The 19,232-nt window shown below is 58.5% G+C and overlaps 1 protein-coding gene across 8 annotated transcripts in view; it reads left to right on the forward strand.

Moving 5' to 3' along the window:
- The window catches only part of SPEG (striated muscle enriched protein kinase), a 55,794-nt gene that overhangs the window by 16,067 nt on the left and 20,495 nt on the right, over nucleotides 1-19,232 (forward strand). For 5 of the 8 annotated variants that reach the window (XM_012740149.3, XM_012740151.3, XM_012740152.3 and 2 more), the window contains 11 exons: nucleotides 194-376; nucleotides 9,175-9,350; nucleotides 9,573-9,661; nucleotides 10,553-10,728; nucleotides 13,133-13,393; nucleotides 14,427-14,585; nucleotides 14,698-14,887; nucleotides 14,997-15,220; nucleotides 17,912-18,031; nucleotides 18,231-18,335; nucleotides 18,879-19,085. In XM_012740149.3, coding sequence (XP_012595603.3) covers nucleotides 194-376; nucleotides 9,175-9,350; nucleotides 9,573-9,661; nucleotides 10,553-10,728; nucleotides 13,133-13,393; nucleotides 14,427-14,585; nucleotides 14,698-14,887; nucleotides 14,997-15,220; nucleotides 17,912-18,031; nucleotides 18,231-18,335; nucleotides 18,879-19,085 — 1,890 coding nt within the window. Of the gene's footprint in view, nucleotides 1-193; nucleotides 377-3,916; nucleotides 8,291-9,174; nucleotides 9,351-9,572; nucleotides 9,662-10,552; nucleotides 10,729-12,038; nucleotides 12,821-13,132; nucleotides 13,394-14,426; nucleotides 14,586-14,697; nucleotides 14,888-14,996; nucleotides 15,221-17,911; nucleotides 18,032-18,230; nucleotides 18,336-18,878; nucleotides 19,086-19,232 lie in introns of those variants that run through there. The other 3 variants (XM_012740159.3, XM_076005969.1, XM_076005970.1) reach the window with 3 other exon arrangements.

Genomic DNA, 19,232 nt, shown 5'->3' on the forward strand with positions numbered 1-19,232 from the left:
TCCAGGCCCCCCCCCCATACTGAGATGGGGAGGACAACCTGGGCTTCCCTGAGCGAGGGCAGATTCCTCACGATTCCCTGGGGTGGCGATTAGAGTGGTTTGGGCTCCTGTGGGGTGTGTGTGGGCAAGGTGTGATTTTTCTAGTGGGCGCCCACGAGCCATGACAAGCTGGCTCCCCTGTGCTTCCCCACAGTGTCCTGGCACAAGGATGGGTCAGTGCTGCGCAGCGAGGGCCGCCTCCTGGTCCGGGCCGAGGGTGAGCGGCACACCCTGCTGCTCAGGGAGGCCCGGGCGACTGACGCCGGGAGCTATATGGCCACCGCCACCAACGAGCTGGGCCAGGCCAGCTGTGCTGCCTCATTGGCCGTGAGACCCGGTAGGGAGCCCGGGGAGCCCAGGGCTGGGTGGGGGAGAGCCGTAGCACTTCCAGAGGTTCTGAGGGAGGCCGTGGGCCCAGGCCCCTCCCCACTCCCAGTGGAGAGCTCAGGCTCTCAGCCAGCATGCATAGTCCACGCACAGTCCGTTCTTGGTTCTTGGTGCCGGCAGCCCTGGTGGCAGCATTTTAAATGGCCCAGGCCTTAGGGAGGGGCAGGGGCCAAATTCCCAAGGCACACACAAGGTTGGCCAATTCATGAAGTCAGAGAAATTTGTCTTTAGACATCCTCTAAATGCCATCCTCCCAGGGCATTTCCCTGAACAGGGTCCTGTGGGGGAAGCAAATTGTCCTTGAGTGTCCAAAAAAAAGCATCTCTTGGCTCAAAGAGCTTTAAGAGCCGCCACGAGCCTTCTGAGGACAGCCCTCCCTCCCAGTGAAGGATGCGTTCAAGTGCTACAACCCACCTCCCCTGCTTCTGTTGAATCCGAAGCTGTAGAGAGGGTACAGTGGAGAGCACCTCTTCAGAGAGGGCAGTGATGAAGCCGCCTTGTTTTCTATTTTTGTGAAAGCCCTTACTTGGTGTCAGACTACTTTCTTTGGGTTTCAGCCCAGTTTCTTTCTGGTTCTGGCGGCGCTGGGCCAGTGTCCGTGTGTATGGCCAGTGCTGCTCATTCAGGGTTGCTGGGCCGGGCAATGCGATGACTCAGGGTGGTAGGGGTGGAGGAGGGAAGTGTGGGGAGGGGCGTTACAGGAGGAAAAGACAGATTCAGCCCTCCAAGAGGTTACCACTGGGTGACCAGACCTGGATCAGGGGACCTAGGTTGGGGGACGGTGCCAGGCAGATGAATCCAGTGCTGAGGATAGTCAAACAGGTGTTTGAGTCAGGTCAGCGCCGTAGGACGCCTGCAGCAAGAGACGTCGGGCCCTGAAGGAGGCTGGGATTCAGACTGGCACGGGGAGGGGTGGGACATGCCAGGAGGGGAACAGCACACGCTGTTCTGTCCCTTTCTTCCACTGAGTGCTGCAAGAGACAGGATGGCAGAGCCTACACGATGAGGGAGTTCTTGGTGGCGTCCAGTCTTGGTCTCGTGCTACATTAGAGCCTTTGGTTGCCCTGCCTGGCTTGTGGAAAGGCAGGTCCCCATCTTCTTTAGTTTGCATATCCCTCTCAGGAGCCCATGTTTTAGGCTTTCTCCTTCTCACCCCTCCCACTGCGCTGAATCATACCCGCCCCTCTGCTGCGTGCTTCCCGTCCTTCCATCACCTCTGAGATCTGGCCTCTGACTCAGCTCGCAGCTCTCCTTAGGGGGCTCAAGCCTGGTCCCAGGACTCCAGTCAACAGTTGGCTTGGGCTGAGATTTGGCCAGAGGTACCTGGGGGTGCCCTGATACTGGCTCAGGGCCATTTGGGAGCCTTTTAAGGTTGGGAAGGCAGCTTGGGGCAAGGCAGCTGTCAGCCCTTGACTGGGAGTTCTGTGTTTGCTCCTTTGAATCTCCCTGAGCTTGGTTTCCTCATTGTAAACCAGAGATAATTATACCATCCTAACTGCTGAAAGCGAATGTGTGAACGAGCTTTATGAACTGTAAAGCTGTAGACAAATGTTAGTTGTTAGCGTTATTAAGGGGTGATGTTGTGCTCAGGTTTCCATGAGGATCTGGGAAGCGCTTTATCCTTCTCTGCCCTTTTTCTTCACACTCTCTGTGCCTTGGGGACTCCACTCTTGCCCTGGCAAGGCCTACAGCCCCCAGGCCCCCCATCTTTCCCAGCCTTGTGTCCTGTGCCCATCGTGGTATCTCTGGGGAGCCAGAAAGTCTTCATCACATTAGTCGGTCGCACCAGGCATTGCAGCAAGACAGCAGCCCCTGTAAGTCAGGCTGGCTCAAGGGCCTGAGGGGCAGGCACGTGGGTCTAGACTCAGCTCTGGCTGTCGTGGAGCAAGCTGACTTTCTTACCCTACAAGGCACTGTTTGGTCCAAAGTGGCTGGACAGGGGCCAGTGGACCTGGAGAGCAGCAGGAGTAGGCGGAACCAGGGAGTGGCACAGACATTTGGCAAGGACTCGGGGGTGGGGGTCCCAGGCCTGGAGTCTACAGGGGGTGAGGGGTGTGGCTAGGGGAGGGTGTCCAGCAGTGTTGCTGTGGGCGCAGCGGGGAGCAGGTGGAGGGAGGCAGTGGGCAGTGTCTCATGGGAAGAGGTCTGTGTGCAGCCACCGCCCTCTTGCTCCTCACTCTCCTGCCCTGCCCCTCCACCCCCAGTGATGTGATAACCAGGGCTGGCTGCCCAGCACCCTCTTGGGGTGTCCACCCAACAGCGCCTGCTTTTTGAGGGCCCACAGATCTCAATTCCTGGTTGAGAACCACGGTAACCAGGGAATGGGTGTCTAGAGAATGCAGCCCTGCGTGCTGTGGTCTGGGGGCAGGGTCTGTGCCGGAAGGGCCTGGGCCTCGCCAGCACCCTCCCACCCCACTGAATGACTCTCCTGAGAGCACAGCCCTTCTCCCAGAGGAGATGTGTAGATCGGGGCGGGTGGCCGTGGAGTGTGAGAAGTGTGCTTAACCAAAGCAAAGCTGCCTGCATCCATCACGCAAGCATTTATTGAGTGCCGACCTGGTGCCAAGTGCTACATCTCTCTAAACAGTTTCTTCTGTTTGGACGTGCCACATACTTTTCCCAATCCCTTTCACATCTCTTCCCTTGAGCTACATTGTACCGTGTTTAATATATCCCTTAAGGGACATGTGACAGGTGGTGATATTCCCATTTTACAGCTGGGAAGACAAACACGTGAAGAGTAAGTGATGTAGGGCTGGCACCAGGCCAGCAGCCTTTATTGATCACCTGCAGTCTGCCTATGCATGTTATAAGCAACAGGTGATTTAGGGTGATGGAAACAAGTCCCCCATGAAGCAAATAAAGTTAGTGTGGGTACCAGGTAAAAATCATGTGATTAGTTAACATCCAGTGAGTGCTTCATTTTTACCAGGCCCCGTGTAGATTGGGCTGTCGTCACATTTAGTCCAGCCCTGTGAGGTAGGTTCCATTATTATGCCCATGTTACAGAGGAGGACACTGAGACTTGGAAAGCTTTAGCAAATTACTCTAAAGCAGCATTGGTCAATAGAACTTTCCGTGATGATGGACATTTTCTATAGGTACAGTGTCCGGTATGGTAGTTATGAACCATCTGAGGCTATTGAGCACTTGGAATGTGGCTACAGTGACTGAGGAACTGCATTTTTAATTTCATTTCACTTTAATAACTGTGCATTTAAATAGTCAGAGGTGGCTGGTGACTGTCCTGTTGGGATACTCAGCTCTAGGAGCACAGGGCCAGTTGGAGGCTGCAGTCATGCTTTGAAGCCCTGTTTCTGAATCTCCCAAGCCTACAGGCCTAACCACCAATCCGGTGGTCCCCAACCTTTTTGGCACCAGGGGCTAGTTTCATGGAAGACAATTTTTCCACAGACTGGGGAAGGGGGGGTGTTGTGGGGGAGGGTGCCGAGCTCAGGCGGTGTCGCACAGCCTGGGGGTTGGGGACCGTAGCACTACACTACCCTGTCCCCTTTCCTGCCACTCTGAAAGAGTTTGAGGTTGAGGTGGAGTTGTGCTCAAACCGACTGGGAGGGGACTGCTGGTGCCCCCTGCGGGTGGGTGACATTGGGTTTTTTTCTCTCCTTTCTGTGTTGACTCACCACCTCCACTGTGGCTGTGGTCCCATTTGTTTCCTTGCATGCCTAGGTGAGCACACGTGGGCCCTGACAGGAGGTCTTCTGGGTGCTGTCAGGAGGAAGGGGGATGTGGGAGACCCCAGGGGCCCGAGCCTCCATCCTGCATAGGTCTCATATAGTTAAGCCCAAGATTCTAGCATTTTCCATCAAAGACCTTGGCCTCTTCACTATACTTTAGCTGGCACTGTTTTCTTGTCACAGTGTCACAGCAGAAAAAGACTTGTTTATTGGAGGTCATGAATGCAAAAGGAAAGGAAGAAAACCATAGGACCAATGTCTACACCCTCCTGCCCCAGGTCCCCAGCTGCCTGCTGTATAGTTGCAGGTTGTTCCTTGCCATGGCAGTGGCTGCCGATGGAGGGCCATGCCATGTGGCCCCTGTTGTCAGCCCTTGGCGGGGTTTGGGCAACATCTGGAAAAGCAGCAGGGCATGGTCCCCTTGCCCAGACTCAGCCCTCCCTCCCCCACTCCTGTCTGCCAGAAACAGGTCTGCCTGACAGGTTGGCTACCCAAGGCTGTTACCTGGAGTGGGACATCATCACTCTTGGCCTGTCAGAGTGGGGAGCTAATTTACTATTGGTACTAATGCTGTCTCTAACCTGCAGCAACCGCAGAGTCATACGGAAGCAATTAAACACTTCTGGGGCTAGGTCAGGCTGACCGTGTGAGATTCTCTCTGGGGCCTTGTACATTTTAAACAAAACCCAAAACCTTCTCAGCACCACTCTTCTCCTTGTCCAAGAGGTGGCCCCCTGTGGGATGTCAGGCCAGCCCATGCCTGCCTTTCTCGCTTTCCACGGGCAATTTAAAGAGATGCCTGTGGGGAACCTGCCAAGATGGTGCGTGTGGAGGGCAGTTTGGGAGGGGCCAAACCACAGAGAAATGTTGGTTAACCTGCTGCATGTCACTGCTTCCTCAAAAATCCAGAGTCCCCTTTGCCTACAGAGTAAAGGCCACATGCTTTCAGCTGGCCTCTACTGTCTGGACCCAGAGGCCTGAGGCCGACCCTGGGAGGCACCTGCTCTAGCGTTAAGACGCCCCACTCCTGACTTCTTTACCCAGTTCTACAGCCAGACGGTGGCGCCACAGCCCTCTGCACACGTGCTTTTTGCCTCAAACATTTGCTTGTGCGGTTTCCTCTGCCTAGAATGCTTTTCCCTTTTTCTTACTTAAACCAAACTCTAATTCCAATACTGCCCCTTCCCTCTGTTCAGTCTTCCTCCCTGAGCCAAAAGTCATCTCCTGCTCTCTGTACCCTGTGGCCCTTATCTGCTTCTCTTTCACTACCTTATCATTTGTGCTTGCTATTATAGTTGTTTGTGTGTCTGACTTGTCTTCTCCACCAGCCGGAGGCTCCTGAAGACACTACCATGTCTTTACCATTCCTTAGCCCTCACAGCCATGCCTGGGGGCCCTCCTGAACAGTCAGGGGCTGTGCGTGAGGTGGCAGTGGGTGGACAGAGGTCCCTGTGGCTTCGCAAGCCTGTGGAACAACCGGGGTAACATGCAGAGGCTGGGTAGGACATGCAGCTTCAAGGGTGATAAAGCTCTGCCTAAGAGTGTGGGTGGGATAGGAGAGAAGACCCTGGAGCACTGGTCCTCAAAGTGTGGTCCCCAGACCAGCAGCATCAGCATCACCTGGGAAATGTGTCAGAAATATATATTATTGGCCCCAGCCCAGTCTTGCCGAATCAGAAACTCTGGGAGTGGGGCCCAGCAATCTGTGGTCTAAGGAGCCATCCAGGTGATCTGATGTACAGGAAACTTTGAGAACCACTGCCATAGAGTTAGAGACCTTGCCCAAGATGGGAGGCCAGAGGGTGCCATGGGAAGGAGATGGACTGTGGAGTCAGACCTCCTAGGTCCAAAGCCCTGATCTGAAGTTCAATGTCCCAGTGAGATGAGACTCAGTGATACCATCTCTTAGGGGTGTCCTTCTCCCATGAGGATCAGTAGTGGTCTCTAAACTTTCATGTACATAAGAGTCACCTGGGGTGCTTTTTTAAAATGCAGTTTCTTGACTCCCCATTTCAGGGAATCTAATTCTGCTGGCTGGAGTAAGGCTGAGGAATCTATAGTTTAAATAAGCCCCAGGCGGTCCTGATGTGGTTAGTTCAAGGATTGTTCTTAGAAGCCCTGATGCACAGAGCCTTGTGCAACACCTTTCGTGTACTAGATGCTAGCAGTGGTGGCTGCAACTATGTCTATTGTGTGAACACCGCAGGGGGCGTTGGAAACAGTTGGGACCAGCTGGATGTGCTGGTCTGGGGAGAGAAGGTTTCCCATGGGCTCCCAAGTGCCAGTATTTTCGTTAAATGAGTTTGACCTGGGAGCAATGTTGAAAGGACAGACATGGGCACAGGGTCTGCGTGGGAGGTGGCCGGCAAGTGTGAAGGGGCGGCACTTCCACGGTGAGTCGTTCAGGGCCGGTGAGTGTATGTACCTCTCCGGTTTAGAGGGCACCTGCTCCCAGCTTCCTAGCTGGTGAAAATGTGTTGTCCACAGAGAGAGCTGGGATTGTGGATGGGTCAGGGCCAGGATATCAGGGACTGGCTACAAAGGTGGCTTTGGCTAGGGGGCCAGGGAAACCTAGGTGGTACCAGAGCCTGATGTGAAGCCCCTGGGATCCTCCATCAGCTTCCTTGGCCATGAAGTTTTAGGGGTATGGAGGGGCAGGGACCAATGTCTTGTATCAGAGGCCTCATTCTGCCCCCTCTGGAGCCTGAGCCTTCTGCGTGGGCTGCTCTGACTGTCCCTGTCTCTCCAGGGGCTTGAGAACAGGCTTGCTTGGTGGCTGGATGCCCCAGAGTGCTATTCCCCCAAACACCACCAGGGGTCGCTGAGGCTGCCTTTAAACCTTGCCAATCCAGCATGAATTCCCGCTCTCCCTCTCTGGGCCTGGGGCGCCTCAGCACTGCTCAGCCTGGGGGTGACTCTGGAGCAGGGCTCCACAGAGGGGAGGGGGTGCTGCCTCCAGGGGCCATGCCTGCGATCTCACCGTCAGCTGGGGGTCATGCCTCAAGCACCAAGTGCCATTCTGACTTCCCTTCCCATCCCTACCTCAAGAAGCCAGCCTGAATGGTGAGCCCCTCCTCCTCCTGCCCCCCACCCCTCCTTCCTCACTGCAATGCCGGGAAACATAGGTCACAGCTTGGGAATGTGGCCCTGGGCGGGGCTGAGGTGGTGGGAGGAGGAGGAAGGACATGTGACCCCTGCTCAATACCCCCTTCTCTCTGGCTGTTTCCAAACCCCTTCCCAGCCTAGGTACAAATGGGTGCTAGTTACGAGGGGTCATCTGGGGGAAGCAGCCCCTGTTCTCCTCACTGTTGGCCCTGGTGGGGCCAATGGATGAAGGCAAGTTGCCAACAGGTGTCCCAGCAGAGCTGGCAGGAGGGTGGCTGCAGGGCCAAACCTGCCATGGCAGGAACTGGGAGGCACAGGTGGGATCTGGGCTCCCTCCGGTTGAGGGGGGCACCTCTGGGAATGAGGGCGAAGGTCTTGACAGTTCTGAGTCTCAGCACAGGGGAAACGGTGCAGCCTGGCTCTGTAGTATTTGAGGCTCGTCAGCGCATTCCCAGGCTGGGTTTCTTGGTGGTTTGGTCAGGACGATGGCAACAGGGGGGCCATTTGCCGCGGGGACGTGTCAGAGCTAATCAGGGCGAGTGTCTTCAATGCCATGGTGCAGTGCCTCCCCTCCCCTTCCTGCTCTGGGAACTGAGGCCCCCACACCTTGACTCAAGGCACCACCGAGGGGCTTTGCTCTTGTCAGAGTCCAGAAGCTGTAAGGAGAGAAAAGGCAGATCCTGCTGCCGCTGCCGGGGAATGAGCAGGGTGGCTAAATTCAGCCTGGCTGTGCTCTGCCCCTCCCCGCTCCTCCCCTCCACTCCAGGGCCCAGGCTCCCTGCGGTCTCAGCAGGCACCACCTTCCCAGCCAGCTGCCGGCCTGCCACCCAGCCTCTCCCCTGGCCAGCCCTCACCTCCTTCCCCCGCCCTGGGCCTTCTCAGTGTGGGCTGTCAGCTGGGTCAGCCAGCCCACTGAGCTGAGTTGGGGCTGGGCTCCTGGGCTCCTGGGCTCCTGCTCCCTGGGGAGCCAGGTGGGGTGGGCAGAGGGCAGGCAGCAGGAGGGCCTGGTGCCAGGGCAGAGCTTTGGGACAGGCGCAGGCTGGGGTCCGTGTGCAGAGCCTCGGGTGAGTTGGGGTGCAGTCACTATGGGGGCTTGGGGTGGGGAAACTGGAGGAGGGGCCGGGGGCTGTGGCAGATTCATGTCTGTATTTGGCAGTCGGATAGGAGCCAGCTCAGCGAGGCTGGGCCCCTGGCCAGTTGCGGGGGAGGGCGTCAGGGCCCTGGGGACACCCCTCCCCCAAGGCGGACTCTGGTGCCCCCCTCCTTCTCCCCAGGCTGAGCTTCCCTGTTCTGTGGATGACTCCAGCTCTGCTTTCCTTTCCCCTGAGAGTTTGGGGTCCATGCTGTAGGGCTGGGGCCAGCAGGTGCCCCTGGGCTTTCTGTGGCAGGAAGCTGAGAAGGGAGAGGGGGAAGGGCAGCTGGACGGTGCTGCCCCATTGGCCCCGGTCTGAGGTCAGGATGGGGCTGGTCTGAGGAGCTCGTTCCTCTGCACCAGGCCCAGCTCACTCAAGAAACGGGTGTTCTGGCTGTGCCACTCTGGGGTCCCAAGGTGTGCACCACTTGCTTTTGGAGCTGGTGATTGGTAGTTTGGCCCCCACTCCATGCCAGGAACGTGGGTTTACTGCGCCAGAGGAATTCTGGGTCTCCCACAAGACCCAGGATGGGCCCTTCTGCTGCCCGAGTCCTTTGCCCCAGGCCATTCCTTACAGTGTCCCCTCCCAGGAGGTCAGCAGGGCCAATGTTGCAGAGTCTGTGGTAGAGGAGGATTCAGGGGTTCGGGGACAGCAGGCACTTGCCGAGACCATGCAGGAAGTGAGTGGGAGCCCAGGAGGTGAGGTGAGGTCAGGGCAGGGCCGGCCTTCGGGCAGCTGCCTCAACTCCTGGGCTCTGTGCAGCATTCCAGTGGCCTCCTTTCCTCCACTGGCATCTTCCTCTGTCTCTCCTCCAGGTGGGTCCTCGTCCCCTTTCAGCAGCCCCATCACCTCGGACGAGGAGTACCTGAGCCCCCCAGAGGATTTCCCGGAGCCTGGAGAGAGCTGGCCCCGAACCCCCACCATGAAGCTCAGTCCCAGCCAGAACCGCCGTTCTTCTGACACTGGCTCCAAAGCACCCCCCACCTTCAAGGTCAGAGCCCTGAGGCTGGTGCCAGGCTCCCCTGTACTCCCATTCCTTGTTCTTAGGGCCATGCTTAGGCTCCAGCGAGACCTGGAACTTGCCCCTAATTAACCCTTTTACCCAGAGACAGCCTCTGCCGGGGCGGGTGGAAGAGGCCCCTGTCCCAGATCCTCCAGCCCCCAGGAGCCAAGACTATGCTGTCTCCCCTGACACTTTGGAGTCCCCCTGCAGGTCTCACTTATGGACCAGTCAGTAAGAGAAGGCCAAGACGTCATCATGAGTATCCGCGTGCAGGGGGAGCCCAAGCCCGTGGTCTCCTGGTGAGTAGCAGCCGCTCGCACCACCCACCAGCTCCCTGGCTCCAGGCTTGCCCCTGCCAGCCCGGCTGTGGGTGGAAGGAGTGGACCCTGCGTGGACTACCCTGTGAGCTACCTCAGGAGGCCTCGTCCCAGGGATTGCAGCCACTCCCCCAACACACTTGCCCCTCACCCTGCTATTCCAGGCTTATTCAGGACCTCCCCTTCCAGGGAGGGGTTTGGGCAATAAATGGTCTCCTATTTGTCCACATGTGGGTCCTGGAGAAGGCTGCCCACCCCCCACCCCCATCAGTTGACAGCAGGGTGACTTTTGAGGCCCGCTCTGTGCCCAGCTCTGTGCTAGGCCCACTCTTAACAATTTGTTTCTGAGCTGCCGGAAGCCTGGAGTTAAATGTGGGTCTCAGCTGCGGTGCCTCGCTCAGCCAGGTGCCTGGAACATCGATCACTCGGCTTGCTTGTGTTTCATTGGTTCAGGTTCTGGTTTTTATTTTTAATTGATTGTCTGGTCCCTGCTGTGATTTTTTTTTTTTTAACATTGTAAGTTCTTTCACATCCCTTTTGGGAAATGGGAAGGCTATCTCTCCATTATAAATAAATAAAAATGAGACATGAGGAAGTTTAAGAACTAGTTAAGAGCTAACTAGCATGTCTGTATTCTGAGCGCGGTGGGTTCTGCAAAGGCAGAGGCCCAGGGGGCAGAGGTGGCCTGGAAGTTCTTGGAGGGGGTGGGACGGCAGAGTCAGGGTGAGGACCTGGCACCCAAGGCCACTGCGGCTGATCTGGGACCTGGGCGAGCTGCTCGGGGTAGACAGGCCCACATGGCCCCGCAGCCCTACCTCCCTGCACCCGCAGGTCAAGCCCAGGGCCAGGACTGAGTTCTCACCCCTCTGACAGGCTGAGAAACCGCCAGCCCGTGCGCCCCGACCAGCGGCGCTTCGCAGAGGAGGCGGAGGGCGGGCTGTGCCGGCTGCGGATCCTGGCTGCGGAGCGCGGCGACGCCGGCTTCTACACGTGCAAGGCGGTCAACGAGTATGGCGCTCGGCAGTGCGAGGCCCGCTTGGAGGTCCGAGGTGAGTACCTCCCACGCTCCGTGAGCCCCCACCTCGTCCTGGCCCTGGCCCTGGCCCCTACCCTGACAGCTCTCACATGGCCTCAGTTACAGGACACCGCCACTGAAAGGGCCTTAGGGGTTCTCTGGTCCAGCTGCTTATATTGCAGTTGAGTAAGCCGAGGCCCAGAGAAAAGAAGCGACTTGCCTGGGGCACACAGCAGATTGTCCCATGCTCAGCTTACTAGATGGTGCTGCCTCCCCCATACCCCATCACGCAGCCCTGAGAGCAGCCAGAGACCCTGTGCCCACCACCAGCCGTCCTTTCCGCACACTCTTCTGAGCCTTTGTCTCCTGCTCTGCCCAGGCCCCTCCCTCACTCCCACACCCCCTCTCCTCTTGCCCCCTTGCCCACCCTGCCCATCCCATTGCTGTGCAGAAGCTTTTGTGGTTGGGGTAGCAGTGGGTGAGTGGTGGCTGGACCCGTTCGGAGGGGCCCTTGGGGTGACTTGGGCATGGAGCATCACAGGGACCCCAGGGGACCAGGCTGATCACAGCTGTGAGGTGTGGAGTTGGGAGCACACGGGCAGTGGGGATGACCAGCCTTGGCTAGGCTGTCCTCCGAGGCCGGTGGGTTTTTCTCCCGGAGGGCTGGCCGTTTTCTTGTCTTCTACCTCAGCCTTTCCCATGATGGCTCAGGACCAGGGACCTCTTCTAGCTCCTCCTTCAGCCCTCTGCCCTCCCTGCCTCCCACAAGGCTCAGTCCTTTCATGCCTGGCGGAGGCCATTTCTGAGAACTTCCCAAGTTACTGCCAAGGCACCTACTGGGGCCCAGTCCCTAAGGGGTCTTAGTCTCTCTGCAGGGTCCCACCTGCCTCAGTGACCCTCCTCTGTGCCTCCTGTCCCTGTGGTTGTCCCCTCCCTGATCCCAGATTCTTCCACTCTCATTCTCTGGCCTGCTCCTTCTCCTCTAGGCTCTGGCTCTACCTATGCCTCGCTTCTCTGTGTTAACCCATGTCTCAGTGCTTCTCTCTCTTTGGGATTCCTCCCAATGTCCCAGGCTGTGGGGTGCTCCTCATGCCTGTGAATGCCTCTGCCCTGGTGGCCCAGAGTCTCTGCCTGCCCAGGAACCCCGGGGACCCAGCCTCTGGCCAGCTGCCGGCCCTCTTGGCCCAGAGCTGGTCTTGGGGGACTTGGGGGAGCTGAGAGGCAGCTCTCTATCCAAAAGGGCCCTAGCCAGGTCCGTGCGCCTGTGCGTGCGTGTGTGCGTGTGCGTGTGCGTGTGCTGCACTAACCTGCCGCTTGCTGACTGAGGTTTTTGTCTGTACACAGGCGAGTGAGCTCAGGGGGCACCTGCGCTCCCCCCGCTACCCTCCGAGCCGCGCCCCTGTCTCAGGCACCTCTCGGACCTCGCTGTGTCTCACTGCCTCCTGCCCACAGACCCAGGCCTGCCGGCCCGGACCCGTCCCAGCCTCCCCTCCCCACCCCATGCAGCACCCCGGGATAGCACATGGGCCCCTGTGGACCCTCCCTACCTGAGTGGACACATGGCTGTGCAGGCCAGGAGGCCGCCAGATGGACTGAGTGCCGGGAAGGGGCGGCCATGGGGGGATCCAGCCCCCCAGTCTCTCCCCACAGGGGAGCATCGGGCGAGCGCATGTGCTACTGCTGCTACAGGCCTGTCTGTCTATCCGTTTGTCTGTCTGTGTGTCTGTGACAGTCAGGAAAGGAGGCCTCTGAGCTGGGGTGGGTGAGATGGAGCAGGAAAGGAAAGGCATGGCATCCACAGGAGGGGTGGGCCCAGAGGGGCAGAGGCTGTTGACAAGAGTCTCATTGCGAAGGGGGCAGGTACTGACCATTCCTGAAATAGGGTTCTGATGGCACAACACTTTCTATTCCACAAGAGACCAAAAGCCAGAGGCCCAGGCCAAGCCCTGGCCCTGGCAGGTTTAGGGCCCGTGCAGGGCTCCCTCCTTCAACGTCTTGGCCAGGGATGCTCTGCCTGGGTATGAGGGAGCGGACCAGGCTTGGTGCAGGGGCGGGGGCTGCTGTCCTGGGTGCTGAGATACTCAGTAACACCAATTTCTTAGTTTGAATAAAGTCCAGTTTGTACCCAGCTGGTGTGCTGTGTTTTTTTTCCCGCCGCCGTCTCCGCTACCACGTGGCCCTCTCAATTTCCCCTCTCCTAGTGCCCCCTCGCCTCCCATGAGTCACCCTCCCTGGCCCAGCCTGGGTTGCCATCTCGAAGCCAGGTCTAGGCACTCCTTGCTGTCCTGGCCAGGTGGGTGGGCTTTCCCTGTCTCCAGTGGAACAAAATGCATCTCTCTCTCTGTGTCTGTCTGTCTCTCTGTGTGTGCGTGTGTGTGTCTCCCCCACCCTGTGTGTCTCTGCTCTGTGTGTGGCCCCTGTGGCTGCTTTCCCCCCAGCACACCCTGAAAGCCGGTCCTTGGCCGTGCTGGCCCCCCTGCAGGACGTGGACGTGGGGGCCGGGGAGATGGCGCTGTTTGAGTGCCTGGTGGCGGGTCCCACTGATGTGGAGGTGGACTGGTTGTGCCGAGGCCGCCTGCTGCAGCCTGCGCTGCTCAAATGCAAGATGCATTTCGATGGCCGCAAATGCAAGCTGCTGCTCACCTCTGTGCATGAGGACGACAGTGGTGTCTACACCTGCAAGCTCAGCACGGCCAAAGGTAACTGCCCACTCAGGCCCTAGGGCTGCTGTGGTGCCTGAGAGCTGGAGGGAGGGGACTGAGAGTGCAGAACATACTCCCGGGAAACGGGGCTCTGTCTCTTGGGGGAGGTGCAAGGGGTGGGAGATGGGGCAGCACCCCTGCTCCAAGACAATGAGCACTTAGACTGGTGCCTGGCACAGAGGGAGTACTGAGTCAAGGTTAGCTGTGCCCATGAGGGAGCAGCGTGCTGAGGTGTAGCAGGCAAACCTAGACCTGGTCCCAGCTCCTGCCCTGCAGCTTTGCAAGTCACTTCATCTCTCCAAGCTTTTGACTCTTCATCTGTAGAAAGGGATCACGATAATACCTACTCCGTAGGGGGATTGGTAGGATTAATGAGATAACATATGGAAAGAACAAAGCACAGCGCCTGTCAAAAGGTAGCACCTAATAAATGCCAGGCATTATTGTTGCTAATGACATCTCTGACTTGGTCCTGTCCTTGTGTGAAGGGCAGGGATGATGGTACCTACCTTACCAGGTTGTAGGTGGTGGCATCTGAGGTGAAGCTGGCGGGGCTTTGTAAGCAGGAAGAGGCATTGGGTCGGCATAAGGGATCATTGTCTCCTCTTTGTAGGGTGGTAGAGGGGCATCTGCTCTGGGTCTGGGGCAGGCAGGAATGTGTGTATGACCCGGGCACAGAGGAGAGTTCCAAGGAGGGGCACTGGAGAGGGAATGGGCTTGGCTTCTGGAACCCTCCTAGAGTTGGGCTGGGCTTCCTTCCGGGAGGGCAGGGTGTGGTGAGGAGGGGAGAGCTGGGCCAGGCCCCGGGCTGCTATGGAATTTCCAGCCTGCCATAGTGGCCTACCGGCCACCCTTGTGAACTTCCACCCTCCTGAGAAGGTCACCTCCGGTGCTGAGAGCCTTTGCTGGGCTCTGCCCAGGCTCCTGCTTCCTGCCCAACCTTAGGCAGGACTGGCAGGTTGGGGTTGCTGGGCCTTCGTGGCCTTCCCTGTCTCTGCATTGTCCCCTGTCCCCTGTCCCCTGCCCCCAGATGAGCTGACCTGCAGTGCCCGGCTGACCGTGCGGCCCTCGCTGGCGCCTCTGTTCACACGGCTGCTGGAAGACGTGGAGGTGCTGGAGGGCCGAGCCGCCCGCTTCGACTGCAAGATCAGTGGCACCCCACCCCCCTCAGTTACCTGGACTCACTTTGGTATGACCCCCGCCCTATAGTGCTGAGGGACCCCCAAGGGCCTAGGCCAGGATGGGGTATGCTGAGGGCAGGGCCCCTGCTGTGCTCTGTATCCCACCCCTCCCTCCCCCAGGCCACCCCGTGGAGGAGAGCGAGAACTTGCGGCTGCAGCAGGATGGGGGTCTGCACTCACTGCACATCGCCCATGTGGGCAGCGAGGATGAGGGGCTCTATGAGGTCAGTGCCACCAACACCCATGGCCAGGCCCACTGCTCAGCCCAGCTCTACGTGGAGGAGCCCCGGACAGCTGCCTCAGGCCCCAGGTACCGCCTAGGGCCCCAGGTGCCGCCTGGGCTGCCACTGAGGGGGCTAGCCCAGCCCTGCGGTGGGAGGCGCGGCCCAGGCCTCTGGGCAGCCCTGTGGTTCTTACAGCTCGAAGCTGGAGAAGATGCCATCCATCCCCGAGGAGCCAGAGCAGGGCGAGCTGGAGCGGCTGTCCATTCCCGACTTCCTGCGGCCACTGCAGGACCTGGAGGTGGGCCTGGCCAAGGAGGCCATGCTGGAGTGCCAGGTGACTGGCCTGCCCTACCCCACCATCAGCTGGTTCCACAATGGCCACCGCATCCAGAGCAGTGACGACCGGCGCATGACACAGTGTATGTGCCCAGGGAGGGACCTTTGGGAGAGTCCCCTTCGGCACCTTCTTGGCTCGTAGTGCCTTATCACCTCCCTGGCTTCCCTCAGGGCCTTCCCTCTGTGCCCTAGTCAGGGATGGGGCACCCGAGGGAGGGGCCCAGGGGGGCTGTGAGGTCATGGCCTCCCGCTCAAGCCCACACAGCACTCATCTGCTGAGTCACCCCTTGGTGGCCCTGTGAGCACTCACTGGACAGGCAGAACAGCCTGCTGCTGGCCAGCATTGGACCTGTGAGCACGTTACAGAACCCCTCTGTGTCTCAGTTTCCTCATCTGTAGTTGAGTTTTTCCAAGATTAAGTCAGTTAATACATATAAAGCACTTAGAGCAGGGCCTGGCAAACATTCCTGGTCAAGGAATGTTAAATCCTGCTGTCGCCACCGTTGTCACTTGGATAGCACAGTGCTGCCCCTAGAGATGCTTCAATGAGACAGCACGTGTGGGCGATGTCCTGCATGGAAAAGATGCTTGGGCCACGGCTGATGACTAACAGCAAATTAAAAAGGAGTGGGGCTTGGTGTCCTCTCGGCCTGGGATACCTTCTCCTGGGGGTGTCTCAGTTCCATCCTTGAAGGACTCTGTCTCTTGTGAGACGGTCTGCCTGCCTCCCCACAATGCCCACGCTGCCACCTGTGATGGTTTCCTCTTACGACTGCAGCGGGACAAAAGGTCGCCTTTGTTAGGTGCTTTCTAAGTGCCAGGCCCTGAGTGCGAAAGGCCTGATGTGGACCATCTTACCTTGCCACAGGCCTGTAATCAGGTATTATTAGCCCTGTGTACAGATAGGGAAACTGAGGCTCACAGACATACAGGAACTTGCCTAAAGGCAAGCAAGGACTGTCTAAGTCTGGTGCCCATCTCCTTTTTTTTTGAAACAGAGTCTCACTCTGTTGCCTGGGCTAGGGTATCATGGTGTCAGCCTAGCTCACAGCAACCTCAAACTCCTGGGCTCAGGCAATCCTCAGCCTCCTGAGTAGCTGGGACTACAGGCATGCGCCACCATGCCCAGCTAATTTTTTCTATTTTTAGTAGAGATGGGCTCTCCCTCTTGCTCAGGCTGGTCTCCAACTCCTGAGCTCAAAGGATCCTCCCGGCTCGGCCTCCCAGAGTGCTAGGATTACAGGTGTGAGTCACCATGCCCAGCCTGATGCCCATCTCCTAATCAGGAGATGCCTCTGTCACCCATGTCCTATTTTCCCTACCCCACCTACCACCACGGCTCTGACCCTTGCCCTCAGCCTCCTGCCCCATCTCAGCTGTCTTTGCTCAGCCACAGGCCTCCCTGTCTCCCATCTGCGCTGAGGCCCTGGGTGGGTTTCTGTCTCGGCATCTGAGCTGGCGTCTCGGCTCCTATCCATATCTGGGGTCACTGGCAGCCCTTGGCTTCTCTTCCCGTATAAATAGTGTCAGCAGAGATAAATGAATGGGTGACTGTTCTATGCGGAGATAACCGCTAAGAAAAGGGAGGGTGTTTTGCGACAGCCCCGATGTGAAGGAGGACAGTGCGGGCCTCCTCTCTGTGTCCTCGCCAGAGACAGTGTCCTTATCATTCAGGGAGCAGGGTAGAAGGAAAGAGCTTTGGAAGCAGATGAAACCAAGTTCAATCCACGGCTTCATCATTTGTTAGCTGCGTGACCTTGGGCAAGTCCATTAATGTCTCTGACCTCATTGGTAAAATGGGGATCATTTTGTCGGATTGTTGAAAGAATTGTGTGGGGGGAACCGTGTCAAGTACCTGGCACAGGCTGGGCACAGGCAACGCTTATCATTTATAATATTTTTGGCACTTACTGCACAGAGCTCCTGGGTCTGGTGGGACAAGCAGATCTGACAAAGGCAGCCCTCTCTTTAAGGAGATTGTAGGCTGGGTCAGGAGCAATGGCTCATGCAAGTACAGAGGAAGAAATGCACCCCGCACCCCCAGCAAAGCAGCGTGCGCTGGTGCCCAGGGATGTGCAGGGGGGAGGGTTAGAGTCAGGGGACCGGGGCCTGGCAGGGGGCTTTCACAGGGCTGTACCCACAAACTACATCTTGAAGGAGGCGCAAGCCTTAGGTAAGAGGAGAACGTTCCAAAAGGCAGGAGTCTTGTGAGCAGAGACCTGGAGCTGGAACTCGCAAGGCTTGTTCAGGGCCCTGATGGTTCGTCAGAGTCAAGACGTGCAGGAGAGCAGGAGACTGGTGGGAAGGGGCTGGGCTGAGGCTTTGGCTGGGGCTTTGGAGGGCTTGCCTGGGGCTCTGCAGGAGACGTGGGACAGCAACGTGGGGGTGAGAGGTGGGGATGGGGGGCAAGCCTTAGGAACAAAGCCTTGTCAGAGCTTTGACATGGAGATTGTGACCCTGCAGAAGGGTGGAGATGATAGGTCAGTCAACAAGGTAGGGCCCCCAGAGGGTGGCACAGTGTAGGAGGAGATGACAAGTTGCTGGGTCTGAAGTGGTGCTGGAGGGACAGGCCACAGGGGCCATGGCTGCAGTTATCAACTTAGGAGCCCTGGCCTGGACCTGGAGTTTACTATGTGATGGACACACTTGTTGCTCCCTGCCCTTGTCTCCTCCCTGCAGTGGGAGGGATCGAGGGGCCAGGCCCGGGTGGCATGGGCCCACCCCTCAGAGTATCCCCTAGCTCAGGCCCAGTGTCACTGTCCCTCCCCCACCAGACAGGGATGTACATCGCTTGGTGTTCCCTGCCGTGGGGCCTCAGCATGCTGGCGTCTACAAGAGTGTCATCGCCAACAAGCTTGGCAAAGCTGCCTGCTATGCCCACCTGTATGTCACAGGTGAGACAGGCACCTTCCTGGTCAGCTGTGTCCAGAGCCTGGTCTCTGGCATGACCTGGGGGATGGCGGAGAGGGGCCGTTCACACCAGCTCCCTTCCCCTCGATCCCCTGCCCCTGGCCCCCAGCCTGCTGCCCTGAGGTTTGGTGATCCTGCAGAGCTGTCAGACCCTAAAGGACCCATCCAACCTGTGGCTTTCAGATGTGGTTCCAGGCCCCCCAGATGGCGTCCCGCAGGTGGTAGCTGTGACTGGGAGGATGGTCACACTCACATGGAACCCCCCCAGAAGTCTGGACATGGCCATCGGTGGGTCAGGGCCACACAGGGCTGTGGGTGGGGATGGGGTGTGGACAGGACAGGTTTGGGCAGGGCACCGAGGGAGCCAGGCCCCTGGAACATATGGGCAGGGGCAGGAGCGGCTTTGCCCGTGTTTACTCCGGGGTGGACGAGGTCCTCGCTCTGGGTCAGGAGAGGAGCTGTGGGGCACCACCACGTTCCCTTCCCATTCTCAGAGGGACTAGGTGCCTGTGTTGTGATCCAGGGATTCCCTCCCATCCCCTTGTCTCATCCCACTCTGTGCCTCAGTTTCCCTACCTCAGTTAGCAAGGAATTGGAGTGCAAGTCCAGCCCTCAATGCCTGTACCTGATGCCTTGCTGGCTCTATGCCTGGCCAGGGGAGTAGTTGGGCAAGATTAGATGAGGGATGGGGTCCGGCAGAAAGCAGCAGGAGAAACTGAGGCACGTCCTCAGAGCAGACTAAGGATGAGCTTCAGGGTCCCGAGCCAGCTGGAGGGGGAGGGTGGGTGCCGCCCAGGCAACGTCAGGCTCTAGCAGCTCCTCCCCTGCCAGACCCGGACTCCCTCACCTACACGGTGCAGCACCAGGTGCTGGGCTCGGACCAGTGGACAGTGCTGGCCACAGGCCTACGGGAGCCTGGCTGGGTGGCCACGGGGCTGCGGAAGGGGCCCCAGCACGTGTTCCGGGTCCTCACCACCACCGTCAAGAGCAGCAGCAAGCCCTCGCCCCCCTCTGAGCCTGTGCAGCTGCTGGAGCGCGGTGAGTGGGGTGCTCCTGCGGGGGAGGGGGGTGGGAGCTGCTGGGCCGGGGAACAGGGGCCTGTGGTGGGGGCTCCAGAGCTGGCCTGGACACCACGACTGGCGGGAGCAGCCTGGCTGGGAGGGCCCTGACCCACCAATGTGCTTC

This window comes from Microcebus murinus, chromosome 8 (genome assembly GCF_040939455.1).
Source record: "Microcebus murinus isolate Inina chromosome 8, M.murinus_Inina_mat1.0, whole genome shotgun sequence".
In the NCBI taxonomy this organism is placed as follows: domain Eukaryota; kingdom Metazoa; phylum Chordata; class Mammalia; order Primates; family Cheirogaleidae; genus Microcebus; species Microcebus murinus.